The 15,244-nt window shown below is 35.9% G+C and overlaps 1 protein-coding gene and 1 long non-coding RNA gene across 3 annotated transcripts in view; one reads left to right on the top strand and one right to left on the bottom strand.

Annotated features, from left to right (window-relative positions):
• The window catches only part of PKP2 (plakophilin 2), a 106,844-nt gene that overhangs the window by 74,814 nt on the left and 16,786 nt on the right, over positions 1 to 15,244 (top strand). Inside the window, exons 10-13 of one of the 2 annotated variants that reach the window (XM_020906720.2) lie at positions 2,426 to 2,579; positions 6,670 to 6,859; positions 9,498 to 9,585; positions 9,716 to 13,325. In XM_020906720.2, coding sequence (XP_020762379.2) covers positions 2,426 to 2,579; positions 6,670 to 6,859; positions 9,498 to 9,585; positions 9,716 to 9,784 — 501 coding nt within the window. In that variant the 3' untranslated portion in view covers positions 9,785 to 13,325. Of the gene's footprint in view, positions 1 to 2,425; positions 2,580 to 6,669; positions 6,860 to 9,497; positions 9,586 to 9,715; positions 13,326 to 15,244 lie in introns of those variants that run through there. The other variant, XM_020906721.2, reaches the window with a different exon arrangement.
• LOC110146088 (uncharacterized) lies at positions 1,610 to 10,227 on the bottom strand. The gene is made up of 2 exons (XR_002316401.2): positions 10,141 to 10,227; positions 1,610 to 2,563 (listed from the first exon to the last, which is right to left on the bottom strand). It is a non-coding gene; the product is annotated as an uncharacterized lncRNA (long non-coding RNA).

Genomic DNA, 15,244 nt, shown 5'->3' with positions numbered 1-15,244 from the left:
AAGGAGATCCAACCAGTTCATCCTAATGGAAATCAGTCCTGAATATTCATTGGAAGGACTGATGGTGAAGCTGAAACTCCAATACTTTGACCACCTGATTCAAAGAACTGATTCATTTGTAAAGACCCTGATGCTGGGAAAGATTGAAGGCAGGAGGAGAAGGGGACAACAGAGGATGAGATGGTTGGATGGCATCACTGACTCAATGGACAATAGTTTGGGTAAACTCTGGGAGTTGGTGATGGACAGGGAGGCCTGGTATGCTGCAGTCCATGCTGTCAAAAAGAGTCGGACATGACTGACTGACTGAACTGAACTGATGCTAGCAAAAGACGGTAAAAAGGCAAAGCACAGAAGAGGAAAAGATTTCGATAACATATATAAGTAACAAAGGTTGGTATCTAGGAAATATTTTTTAAAAAACTCATCAATTTAACAATGAAAGGATAGACAACCAAATTGAAAATGGACAAGAGATTTAAACAGGCATTTCACAAAATATAATCTAGAAATAGCCATTAAACATTTGTAAGATGCTCAGCCTCGTTAGTAATCAGGACAATATGAACTAGAATTGCTATGTGTAAATAGTTATAGCAGTCATTTTCACAAATTCCCTAAAACTGGAATATGAAATCTCTATTTGGTAAATCTCATTGCTTATTTTCCTTAATGAGCAAATTCTAAAGGCCATGCCATGTCAGCCTCTCCCATTTCCTTCAGTGAATCAGAATTCATGTTTCCATAATCATTTTTATACACTAGACCTTGAGATGACAAAGAAAATGCTATGAAAGTGGTAGAGCTCAATGGCAGTGACTCAGAAGAGCAGAGCTTTTGCATATGAGGAAAGATGTAATTACTTAGGTGGACCATTGGAAAGAGAGATGGATACCTCCATGTTCAAGGAGGAGGAGTTTTACAGAATCCTACAGAGGAAGGATTTTTCTCAGAGGAGAGAAAAGAATCTAATGGAATGTTCTGCAAATTAGTGAAAGACAAAGCATAACTTTGGAATAAACATTGCAAAATAGTGGTTATTAAACTTCCATGAGATACTCATGGATATTTTGAGTATCTAATAAAAATGATAGATTCTTTCCTTGAGAAAGATTATTATAAACACAAAAATAATTTTAAGGACCTCCTGTTCCCTCCCTGAAACCAATCCTAGCTCCTATATTAACTCCTTCTCTGGAAGGTATAGTGGAGAATATAAGGAGAACAGTCTGCAGGAGGTAGGGAAAGCAAGCAGTGTTAAGTAAGATAAACAGGAGATAGACACCCTCAAGAATGGTTACAAATGTATGGATTTTTGGCACAGTGACCTAATATTAGCTTCAAATAAAAATACATAAAGTTGCAGACACAAGTTAAGGCCCCAGTATTGGGGGTTTGCTGATGCCAGGTAGGGCCTACTTGGTACTCAGACCTGTGAAAGTAGGTGACCAACCTGATTCCAAGTAAGATTTGCTACTGGTGGACTTAAGACCTGAAACAAGAAACTTGCATATGCAGCCTCCCATACAGAGCATAGAGTTACAGGAAATCTGACTAGCCATACACTCCTTTCTTTTAAAGTCCAATATATCTTTCAGAATAAACTGGCTTTTTAGAAATGAATAAGTTTATTAAAATATATAAAATGCCAAAGGTTAAACTAAAGAAACAGAAAATATGAATAAGCCAACAGCCAGTAAATACATTTAAACAGTAATCAAAGACATCTCCCTATAAGATTTTTCTCAGCTCAGTTGGCTTATAGCTAAGTTCTACCAGAGCCACAAAGTTGAGAGTATTTTTGTATTACACACATAGTTTTAAGAAAATAGAAAAAGGAAAAAAACTTAATAAATTTTATGACATTAGTATAAATTTCATCCTAAAACATTCTTTTCACAACAATGAACTGAAAATGTGAGTAAAAAGCAGAATATGATGAAAAAGAAAGGAAAGGGAAAGACAGACCCATTTTATTTATGAAGTAAAGTGAAGTGAAGTCGCTCAGTTGTGTCCGACTCTTTGTGACCCCATGGACTGTAGCCCACCAGGTTCCTCGGTCCACGGGATTTTCCAGGCATGAATACTGGAGTGGGTTGCTATTTCCTTCTGCAGGGGATCTTCCAGACCCAGGGATCAAACCCAGGTCTCCCGCACTGTAGGCAGACTCTTTACCATCTCGGCTAAACTGATGCAAAAAACATTGTAGCTAACCAAATCCAATATTTTTATTTTAAAATACTGAATAAACTGTCTTTATCCAGTAATTGAAAACTTAATAAGAATTTGAAGCTAGCTTTTTAAACATATTTACATCTTATATAAACATCTTATATATTACAATCTCTAGTAATCTACAGAAACTTAGAAATTTTACCCCAAAATGAAATATAGTAGTATTTATAGGACATGTCTCACAAAACAGATGCCAACATCAGTAGCTCAGACAGTTGTCCAGAAGGAAAATGGCCTTCAGCACACACGAAAGATGCTGCATGTTGGTGATCCAAGTGTGAAAAAGACTGCCGTCTCTCTGCTGAGGAATTTGTCTCGGAATCTTTCTCTACAGAATGAAATTGGTGAGTATAAATCTCTAGATGTAATGTGTCTGTATTGAAAATACAAATGCACTAAAACAAAAATATTGTCCTTATCCCATTCTTTTTACAATGATGAGTTGAAAGTGTGAATAAAAAGAAAAATGTGATCAATAGAACTGGGTTTCATGTACCTAGACATCAAGAGTAGACTTTCACACTGGTCTCAAATAGAATTTTTCTTAATATCCAACTTCATTTTTGTTTCAATTACTACTGAAGAAAATTTTAAACCATACTAATAATGAACAAGATAGGTAATATATATGATATTTCTTGGCCCTCAGCTATGCCATCTGAAGAAGTCTTTTTTAAACCATGTCTTTCAGAATGTTCTGTGTAATCTGCTTAAGCACCATCCTTCTAAAACATTAAATAAACACACACACACACACACACACACACACACACAGTGATTGTTCACTTAAGAAGCTTGGTCGTTGTTATACTAGAAAAAATGGACCGACAGATAATCACAGAAAGAATGAGTCATTGAATATAGCAGACTTGGCATAGGTTTTAGAATAAATACGATAAAACACATTTGCTCCCTTTTTTATAAGCCCATATTATTGACAAAAATGATAACATGTTACCCTTTCAAATAACATAATTTTTTATTCATTTTCTTTATATCTGAATACGTAAATGTTTGTGAATTAAGTCAAAAGCTGTAAAATGAGATAATGCTAAAATTAATCATGCTTCCTAATGTTCCATAGTCATTTCAGACTACTTAAAATTTAATTTTTCAGAAATTCCAGTATAGTTGTTTGTTTTTAATGAATTAGATTACTTTGGAATCTACACACAAACTCACACAGTGTGGTTGTGTTTTAATAATGTCATTTTCAAAGACAACCAACAGCACAACATTGAACAGGAGGTTTCATACAATGGTTTTGTGCCCATTATAAATATAGAGAGCCTGGAAATTTTTCAGTGAAATCTGAAAGAAACTTTGCCAAAGGCAGTGTCTCAAAATTATGAAAGTGTTCTCCTCATTGACTTTTATGGACTTTTGTGCTGTACTTCAATCAGGTGTATTATCCTTTGATTTTTTTTTTCTCTCAAATGAAATATTGACTCCATCTTTAGAACACAGCTGATGAGAAGAATTGTGCTCTACACACTGAGCCTGTGCCTTCAGGGCAGAAATGCTATTGTTTCAGGTTCCACCGTCCTCCAGCTGTTGGGATAATAGAGCTGTAGCCCCACAAGTTATGTAAGGTGATTTCACTGATAAACCTCTCCAGGTTTTATGGACAATCATGAGAAGAGGCTTCAGTAAGATAAATGCAATTTTTGAATTCCATATTGGCATTATGTCAAATACGTAATTTGAGTAAAATAACCTGTCTTGATTTAGAGTATTAATAGCCAGAAAGAAACAAAAATCAGTTTGAAACATAAGCTTTTTGTTTTTCTTGAGATTTGTAGGCCAAGTAAAACTTTCCATGTGTTGACTTGGAATGAAGTCATCACATTTTACTTAGATTTACAGAAATAAACTTGAAATTATATTTTCTTAAAAACTTGAAGATAGGCAATTTAGCATGGTGACAGAATAATAATAAAAAGGTCTCATGCAGAAGACACTGATCTGTGTCTTCCAATGCTACTTTGCCACATGTCACCTTGGATAGTCATTTAACTGCCATAAGCTGAGTAAAATTAGTAATAATTATGAACAGTGTTTTTCCAGGGATCAGATAACCTAATGTATGTGAAAGCACCAGCATTAAATAAAGTCTCCCTCAACAATATGACATTGAGCTATGACCCTCCAATATCATGATAGGACCCTTAATGTTATATTTCACTGTTGAAGATCTAATTTTAACTATCTCAAAGTGAATGTATTTACTCAGGTCCACAGGGTATATGTGTGTGTGTATAAAGACAGAATGACCCTCCTTTACTATATTGTAATATTTTTTGTCATTGTAAGCAGTTAAATTACTTTTCTAAGAAAAACAAACAAGATATAAAATGTTAAAGACTCTAATTTCTCTAATTCTCACTCCTCCTCAAACATAAGCCAAAGTTTCAACCATAAAATTGATCTGTAGAATTGAACGTTCTTGTTGGTCACACAGAGGCAGGAGAACTGAAACTCTCAGCAGGGATCAGTCTCAGGCTTGGCAGCCTGGTCTCAGCCAGCCATAGCTGCATCCTGCAGAAAGATCAGTTAGGCATTTTCTGGTGTCATTGCCTCACACTTGTTTTCATGCTGTCAGCCTAAATTCAGCAAAAGGAAAATTCAGGTTCTCAAGGCTTTTCATTTTGTGTTTTACCTTTCTAAAAGGAGGAAGCCTTCTGGTAATAACTCACATCTGTGGAGAACTTACTGTGTGCTGAGAACTGTGACACAGTTCACACATAGTAACTCATTTAATCCCCTCAAAACAGTCCTGTGAAGTAAATACTATTATTATCCCATTTTACATATTGGGAAAATGTAGCATAGGAGAGGTTAAGTAGCATGCCCAGACCACACAGCCATGAAGTGGCAGAGACAGGACTAAAATTTTAAAAGTGTAGCTTCAGAGACTCAGCTCTGAGAGCCAACATTACGCTGTGATGCTTAGACAACAGTGAAAAAGGAAGTGTTCAGGCCTTTGAGCAGAAGGTATGGTTTTCCTGTCAATCAGTTCCAGGTATTATCAAAGGAAGACATACAGTTCATTTCCTTTTATTGAGTTTCTCTTTTAGGCATAGTGATCGATGTTGAAATCCAGAAATAAATACAATAAATTCCTCAAGAAACTCATAGTTCCATTTAGAATTCAGACAGGCATGTAACTAATTACAGTCTGGTATTAGAGAGAGGGATTACCAAGTGGCACAGTGGTAAAGAACCTGCCTGCCAGTGCAAGAGATGCAAGGAAGATCCTCTGGAGTAGGAAGAGACAACCCATTCCAATAATTGTTCTTGCCTGAAAAATCCAATGGACATAGGAACCTGGCAGGCTGCAAGTCCAGTGGGTCACAGAAAGTCAGATACGACAAGTGACTAAACACACACAGCACCAGTATTCTTTCCTGAAAATTTCTATGGACAGAGGAGCCTGTTGAGTTACAGTCCATGGGGTCACAAAGAGTCAGATATGACTGAGCATGCATGCATGTATCAGAGAGAGAAGTGCAGTTCAAGGTGCCATGTAAACTCAAATGAAGAAACAATGAAGTTAGGCAGAAGTATTTGTACAACCATGATAAAAACAGCACTGTATTAAAGAGCTGTGAGCAACAACAAAAGCAATAGAAGCATGCTATCTTTCAAGGAGAGTCCAAAGTAGTTAGAGGTGGAGAAAAAAGAAAACCTCTCTTGTTACAATAGAAAAAGCTAAACAAAAACTCTGTAACCAGGATCTTACATATGTAGTGAAAAAATAAATTTTAAATAGTTTATCTTTTTTTAAATAATGTTGTTATTTTCACATTAAGGAAACTTTGGGCAGTACAGATAATTTTTAAAGAATATTTTGAGATCACCATCAATATTGTAGAAAAATAAGTCCTATTAGTATTTTAGTGTATTTCTTCTCAGGTTTCTTCTGTATGAGTTTTTCTTTAAGTGTATCAGTTATTTGCACATGAAATATTAATAAATATTTTCTTGTTATTATACATGCTTCATAGATATGTTTTGGGATGCATGAGATTCTTTGAAGATATGTTTTAATTAATCATAGTCATATTACGGGGATATTTAGACTTTGTAAATTTTTCATTTTATATAACACTATAATAAAGATCTCTGCTTTTTCAGTTTTTAAAGTGATATCTTCAGGATGAATTCTTAAAAGTGAAAATACTGAATCAAAAAATGTGAATATTAAAAAAAAATTTTTGACATTTCTGTCAGATTGCTTTCTGGAAAGAGTTCCAGTGCACTGAGCACAGAATATCATATTTTTTAAAATCTTTTTTTTTTTTGTAATTTGAATATTAAAATGGTTGCATCCTTTCATACTTGCTAACCAAATGTTTCTTCTTATTGTTATTGAGATCCTAAGGTTAAGAAACAATCTTTTTAATCAAGTGTTCTTTTTTCTTTCATTTGTAGCCAAAGAAACTCTACCTGATTTGGTTTCCATAATTCCTGACACAGTCCCAAGTACTGATCTTCTCATTGAAACTACAGCTTCTGCCTGTTACACATTGAACAATATAATCCAAAATAGTTACCAGAATGCACGGGATCTTCTAAACACTGGGGGCCTGCAGAAAATTATGACCATAAGCGCAGGTGACACGTAAGTCCTTTAGCACTGCCTGTCAATGTCTCCCCTTTCCCCACCACCAATCCCATATATAAAAAATGTAGTGAATGTTCAGTCTTTGAGTACCATGGCCAAAAAATAAGATTGTAAAGCTGGGCCAGATCATGTGGCCCAGTCCTTGGTGATCAGTTAAGTGAAAACCTGAATCCTCTAAGCCAAATAGTTGTTCATTCTCTACTGAAATATCCAGAAATAGTCAAACTTCATAACTTATCTGAGTCATGCATTCCAGTATTTTACTGACCTAATGAATTGTTTCCCAGAGCCATAGCTGTGATTTAAGAAGAGAAGAATGTAGGCAAATTAGAGTCCTATGGACAAGGAATGCCCTTATCCTCACTTAACTATGTGAAACCAGGGTCACCCCACGAGGAGAAGTAGGAGGCAACATAACAAGAAGTTCTTGCTTCCTCAGTTTTCTTTATCACATCTCCTCCACCTCTTACTCTCTTTTGAAAGTAGAAGGTTTAATGCATGTAAGTCATCTCAGATCCTTGTTTCTGTGTCTTTAAATACTCTCCATTTTTTAAAAAAAGATGAAGAAGAATGTAACTAATTATTACTGTTAGTTAATTAACAGTGGTGGGATTCCAAGGAGGTATGAAGATTATTATTTTTTCTCTTTATACAATTCTGAATTGTTTGACTTGTTAAATAAAATTAGTGTTGTAAGTAACCATAAAAGAAAACCAATGTTATTATAGTCCAGACTCATAATGAGTTGCAAAGCAAATGGACTTTTGGCTTGTCATAGACAAACGTGTGCTTGGCTGCACAGGGGCTAGCATAGGGATCTGTGGTATCCTAGAATGAGCACATCCCTTCTCCCACAGCTCCATCCCATTTAGCCCCTTGTGCTTTGTGATTTCCCTTCTGCAAAGTTCACAGGGAAGGGGGACTCCATTCAGAGTCACATGATTAAAAAGAGCACAGTTAGAATGTCAGTTTCCCAAAAGCAGGGAATATTTACCTGTTTCCCATGTAGCAGTTTCTCTGCCTTTGTGGAAAGTCATCTTTGACTTTCCTTTGTGGAAATAGTCATCCAAACTTCTAACCAAATCTCCATAGACTGTATATGACTTTTTTTTAATATGAGTATTCAGACATCATAATAAGCACAAGGGAATATTCCATCACTTTTGGAAATTTCTTGTAGCTTAGCCAGTTATGGGGTGTGCTGTTCTGTTACCTCTTTGTTGTACTGAGTATCCATTTGTAAGTTCGTCCTCACATGTTCTGTCTCAGAAAAAAAACCAACAAGGACACCCTCCCATTGGGTCTGCTTCCTTGCTAGAGTGTTGTATAGCTAACCCATAATTTATAGACTAGCCTGATAACCAATCATCAATTATATTTCCTCTTTGAGTAAATGAGTTCCAAGTGCCAAACTTACAAACAGACTTTGTAACACCTTTGCAATTTAAGAACTTTCAATAATAAATATTAGAGCTCCATAGCTTTCATGGATGTCCTAATACTTCAGTTATTAGCAAGTCACTCTGAAAAGCCCCTGAGATACTAAAGAATCTGTGAAGTGCTAATTTGACTTACCCTCCCTATTATGCTGGTAGCTAGCTATTGAATGAGCCCAGCATGGGCTTCCTCATACAGCTTTGCATTCTCTATTCTTGGTTGCATACTTACAAATTCCTATGATAGGAAAAATAAAATCTTTTGTTTATTTGTTCAGAGAAGAAAATACAGTCAGGTGCTAATTCAAGTGATAAAATTCAAGAGAAAAATATATATGAAAGTAGTGATCTTTAGCCAGAAACTAGAAGTTTGAGATGAATTTAAAAGAACATCAAAAACTAAGAACATATAATAATAATAATAAAGTTAAAACAAAAAAAAGTAAGAGGACGTCCCTGGCTGTCCAGTGGTTGAGACTCCACACTTCCAATGCAGGGAGCTTGAGTTTGATCCCTGGTCAGGGAACTAGAATTCCCACATGCTGTGCAGTGTGGCCAAAAAAAAGTAAGGACAGTGTCAAAATCAGGGGTGACTCGGATTTATAACAGGAACACATTTTCCATTTGCTATACAAGAAAGCATAAATTTTTAAACTATTTTAAATGCTCCAGTAAGAATTTATTAATTTGAAAAAGATACGTAACTCCTACATTCATGGAGTCACTAAGTCGAAGAGTTATACATATTTTTCAGTCATACTTTCAATGGTTGGCTCTATAAATATGCATTATAGACAAATATTTTCTAAAAATATAAAATATAAATACAAATATAGATTTTATTCTATAAATTCAGGGATTTATAAAACTTTTAAGAATATATGCCTTATAAATATCAGGAGGGGCTTCCCTGGTGGCTCAGATGGTAAAGTATCTGTCTGCAAATTTGCTTTATAACTATTTAGTTGTTAGCACTTTGCTAGTGGTTTAAAAAGATTAAAAAAAAAACAAAAGCACCCACGTGGCTCCTGCCTCCTAAAGCTCTCCATCCTAACCTCTTGTCATGGTGAGTGGCCTGACTTAATGGATGGCTCCTGAGCAACAGCAATTAAAGAAGATTTACAGAAGATCCAAGGGTAGCATCCAGAAGCCTCACACATTCTCACTGATCAGGGGAAATGTCCTTTTCTTATTTTCAGCTGCGCCTCCAGCAAAGCAAGTAAAGCTGCTTCTGTTCTCCTGTATTCTCTGTGGACCCACGCAGAGCTCCATAATGCCTACAAGAAGGTAAGAATGCTAAAAAGAGCCAGCTAATGATGTCCCACTTGATTTGACCCTGGTGATAAGTTACTAAAACCTACATTGTCTTGTGTGTAAATGTTGTTACCTTTCACATTTCTGTTTGCTTATTCCAAAGGCTCAGTTTAAGAAGACAGATTTTGTCAACAGCAGGACTACCAAAGCCTACCACTCCCTGAAAGACTGAGGAATGTGAAAAAGTGCTCTCAGAAATATGAACCTCTTCATTCTCAGTTACAAAAAGCCCCAAAGGAAAACACCTATTTTTCTACTTCCCAGCTTAGGAAACCTCAAAAAAGCATATCCTGTTTCTACACTTTTCTATTTCCATGGTCCTTGAATCCAGAAGACAGTTGTGAGTTTGACACCAGTAGATACTGGCAACAGGCTCAATTTTACCCTCTACAAATAGTGGTCTTTTTGATCAAGGCTAATAGTGCATGACCTCCTGGAATCAAAATATGAATTTATATGGAATGGACATTAACAAAGTAAATAAGGAAGAAAGCTGTTGTATCACTAGGATTTTAAATTTTGACTTACATTTATATTCCTTTTCTGATTTCCATGTTTTGTCACTCACATGTGTGTTGTTTCACCATTGAGCCATGAGTGTACTGTTCTGCAGTGCTGAAACAGAAACAAGAAATATTTGTGGAGTTGTCCAGGAGAAAATATAATGGCAACACTGCCAGTTTGTTTGCTTTGTGCTTGTTTTTATCCTCTTGGATTTTTTTCTCGGCTTTTCAGTAAATGTAAGAAATTTAGATCACAGAGCATGCATGACTATAAGAAGAAGAAATTGAAAGGAAGTGATCATAGAAAATTTTAAAAATCTTTTCTACAGTTTGAAATTTGGTGTTCCCTCTAAATAATAAATAGGATTTTTACTCAAGGAAACACTTCACCTATAACAACACTATTAAATGCAAATTTCTCCTGACAGTAGTATTCATGATACTGTTTCCTGGACGTTAGCAACTGCAATGAGCTGGTAAAGAATGGACTTTACTGTTTGGCTACAGAAGGAACCTAGATCTGTCAATCTGTTGGATCAGCCAGGGCCATGAAAACCCAGCTCATTTTAATGAACTACATTATCAACCAGCCTACTTTGCCTAAAATTTTAAAAATAGCACAGAACCACTAAGTCTCATGTGGCCTTCCTTAAGCCATTATTTTAAGTCAAGAAAACACTAGAGAAGAAAAATGAAATTTTATAATGTTGTCTAGGCCATCCAGAAATGATATGAGAAATGCTAGCATTTAAAAGTTGACAGCATCATCTATTGGAGTCTATATTAAGTGTTATATTTTTCTTTTTAAAAAGAATCTGACAATATTTACTTCAAGAAAAGGGAAAAAATCCTTCAGCTCCTTTTGGCCACCAAAGTGTGATAGAAAATAAATTGCCACTTTCAATTTGAATGTGTGCTTAAGTCTTCATTATATTTGGAACTTAAATTCTTTCCATTTCAAAAGCTCAGTGAAGAAGACTAAGGTTACTACTTCAAAATGAAATTATTTAGATACCAATTTTTAAAACGCTGAAGAGAGAAATCTTTTTCTAAAATTCTGATGATAAGCACTTGGAGTATATTTATTCCTCGAGATAATTAATGCATATTTTAGAAATTTCTGTGCTTTTAAGGCATAGTAGAGCCTTCAATAATATTAAACACAAAATGGGGCAAAAATAGCATTGCCTGCCTTGGTAGCTGGGTATATGTGACTTATTTGTGTATCTTGATATCTGTGGTATGACTGACATGATGTTTGAGTATTTGACTTATGAAGTTCAACATTAATTGCTAAGAGTGTAATAGGAAATATAATTGCTTATATTTCTTCCCTAATTAGTCCTAAATTCTTTACCAAGAAACACTTCCTGTAAGAAAGATGGGAGTAGCTAGTGACTAAAGACGGAGAGACATACAAATCTAGATATTGTTTGATTTTAGTAAATTGAGTGGGTCTGCGACCATGAGAAGATAGATTGTGTTTGATCCCCAAGTCCTACTTTGTTTACAAAAACCTCAGTACTTTACTATCTATGAACACTTCCGAGGGAGGTCCGTATGCAGCTGAATATCACTTTGATCACAGGGCTACACACAAAGCTTTTCTTCTTTTCTGTGTGTCCGAGACTGTGTCCATGTCATCAAAGGGGCTGAGTTGGACCTCTGCACTTATTTCTGCTAAGAGATCTAAAGGCCTTGCTGCTTTGTCAAGAATTCTTCATGATTTTCTGGAATAGGGGAGGTTGCTGCCCTGGATTTCTATTAAATGGAAACATTGTTTATACTTGATGGAAGTAACCAAAGGGTTATCTGACAAGATAAAGAGGGGATTAATGTGTCAAATGGGAAAATAAGCAACATGAGTAGATAAACCATAAAACCAATGGAATCACCCTATAAAAGCAATTCTTTAGAAGAAAGAAGGAAATGGAGGGGAGATATATATATAAAAACATGTATATATAATTTACATACTATAGTTACAAATGAAACTTCCTCTAAATAAAGTGCATGGAGTGAGGACTTCAATATGTATATACTTTGAACAAAATTGCAGAAGCTTCAAATCACAAAATCTGAGGATTAGGAGCGAATTTAGAGAACATCTGGTCAAGTCCTCTTTAGAATATCTTCTTGTATCAGAAAAGATTCAGTTCTTATTAAGAGGACAGAGAAGAAAAATGTGCAATCATTTATTCAGTTAATGCCTAACATGGCCCTGTAACTGGCCCATCTTAAGATTCAGTAACTTACATTTTAAAGTATTTGTTGTAGGAATGAAAATAGATTAAAAAGGAAACAAACTTTTCAAAATAAAATTCTACTTTAATGTTTTATTTATAGTAATACTGACAGTTTCATCTCTTAAGAAATAAACTTCACCCCTTTAAGGACTATGAGTAAAAGGAAAACTTTTTTATGGTCTATTCAGGAGAGAAAAATCAAAATGCCACATATTTGCATAGGATTTGTTTAAAATGTGTTAAGGGGGAAGCATTCTAAAAGTCATAGTCTGGAAGACAGTTGTTTAAAAAACAGCAATATTCAGCCTGGAAGAAGAGTGTCACGTTATCTATCTTTAAATATCTGAAAGACCACTGTGTAGAAGATGACATGGTCTTCCTCTGACAGAGTAGAGGACAGACTAGGGTCAGTAGGGGGAGGCTTGTATGACCATCTTTGAACAAGAATGGACATATGTTGAGCGTTTCTCACAGCCTCCTCATAAAGTAATACTTTTTTCTTCCCTTTTTACTTTTTACATGTGAAAATAACCTGAAGCAGAGAAAGGTTAGGTTACATTCCAAAGTGGCTTAGTTGGAAAATGCAGAGGGGCCATGTGAATCCAGGTGAGATGGCTTCTCTCTGGGGTTTCCCTGGGAGCCAAGAATGCAAGACTCTGTCTTCACTCTGGGGAAATGAGGGGCTTTTTTTGGTTTGTCTCTTGGCCAGTTAAGAGGACTTATTCTAGGACCAGCCAGCTTGAACTCAAATTGCAGTTGCTCCACTTGCTGGGAGGGTAAGAGTTAGGCTTAGTTGGGGTAAAGTCCTTACTCTCTCTGAGCCTCAGCTTTCCTTCTCTGTTATACGCGAATGATAGGGGTAGTTACCTCATGGGATCGCTTTAAGGATTGAATGTTTTCATAATTATAAAGCACTTAATGCCTGACAGTATCTACACAATAAACACTGACTAAATTATTTGGAGTTTTCTGTTTGGATGGGCCTTTGTTTTCCTTTTTTAATTTATTTGTTTGAATTTCTCTTTTCAGATAGGTTGATTTAGATAAAAGCCCAATCTTCCCCCCAGTCAACCATTTTATACACACACATAGACACTTATTGACTCATCCCTCAGAAGGCCAGGTAGAATGAGAAAGATAAATATTGCCCAGACAAGTGTTCCTCAAAGTCTGTTCTTCAGAACACAGGTTCTTTGGGGGTATTTATACATGTTATGTGATAAGAAATAGCCTATACTTAATAAGTTTGAAGATGGCTGAGTTATACAAAGATTGAAAAGATCTAGATTATAAGATTTCTCAGAGTCCCTAATATGCAGCATGCATTGTGAAATCTCCAAGAAGGAATACAGTATGCTGCATGTCGCCAATCTTTTTGAATCAATAAACCCCTTTTTTTCCAGATGATTCTTGAAGCTGTGTCTCTGCTGTAAACACTGTGACATCAGTGATCTGAGCCATAGTCAAGAGGGGAAAAGGCATTTATCTTATTTGCAGTCTAGCCCGGGCTTCCCTGGTGGCTCAGTGGTAAAGAATCCGCCTGCAATGCAGGAGACACAGGTTTGATCCTTGGGCAGGGAAAATCTCCTGGAGAAAGAAATGGCAACCCACTCCAGTATTCTTGCCTGGGAAATCCCATGGACAGAGGAGCCTGGCAGACTATAGTCCATAGGATCACAAAACAGTCAGACATGACTTAGCCACTAAGCAACACAACAGTCTAGCTCAGTTCATCTAGCTAAAGCCTGGACTACTTTACTAATCATGATTTAGTAAAACCTGAAAATGAGTCATTTCAATAGATTTAGCATTAGTTCCTGAACATTTTGTCTTATTCCCACCTGAAGTGCTGCATCTATGGATGGAAAGATAACTCAGGAGGTATAGATAAGTCCAGAGAAACAGGTTGAGGCAGCCACAGACATTCCTTCATCTTGACTGATCAGACCTTTAAAAATCCCACTTCAGGAGGCAATTAATTCTCTCAGAAGCCTGAATTTTGCTTGTAAGCTGCTAACATACATCTGGCATTTTTATTTTGAAGAAAAATGAAGTCCAAAATGTTGCAGATTTTCTTTGAACCATTGCCGGGTGTTTTCTTATGTTTAAAAGAAGTTAGGGATTTCCATTTTCATTTAGAGTATCTTTGAACATACATACACTGAACACTTATTCCTAGAGCTGTGGACCAGTGAGATGTACCTTTCTAAGGAAGCACTCACAGCTCTTGATGGAACTGACTTCACTGTGACACCTTCACAGTTTATAGTGCCCTTTGATCCACCTGGGAAATGAGGAGTCATCAACTGTGTAGTGAGAGTTAAGGCACTCTAGACCTATACAGGTCTTCTGGAAAAGATCTCTCATAAAACAAGAAATGGTTAGAGTGAGAAGCCGAGAATTATTAAGAAAATACTTTTGTTTTAGCCAAAATGGGTGAAGTCAGAATTGACAGCCTCTATAATAAGAGTGCATGAAAACTAGTATTTTTGAAAATTGACACTATTTTCCTAAGGAACTTGTTTCTTTTACTCCTTGCTCAAATTGGAGATTTTTGTAGTCGTACATTTAAAAGATAGAAGTAATCTACTTTAGTGGTATTTTCAAAACAGATTTTTAAAAGAGTTAGTTTAGGTGTGAATGTATTAATAGCATAGTAACATATTCCCACTTTTGGTGGCTCATATCTAAAGTGACCCAACTCCTCATCTCAGGTGGTGTTTCTCCTGTTTCAGTTTATCACTTAAAATGCTTCATTTTATGGTTAGCAAGAAAGTTCAACTCAAAATGGTTTAGGTAGTAAGTGTTTTTTGCCTAAGAAACAGAAATGTCAGGTTTAGGCTCAGATTTGGTTATTTAGAGATTGATTGCAGTCATCAAGAA

This window comes from Odocoileus virginianus, chromosome 23 (assembly GCF_023699985.2).
Source record: "Odocoileus virginianus isolate 20LAN1187 ecotype Illinois chromosome 23, Ovbor_1.2, whole genome shotgun sequence".
NCBI classification, from domain to species: Eukaryota; Metazoa; Chordata; class Mammalia; order Artiodactyla; family Cervidae; genus Odocoileus; species Odocoileus virginianus.
The sequence above is the reverse complement of the archived record's forward strand: the minus strand, read 5'-3'. Positions and strand labels throughout refer to the sequence as shown.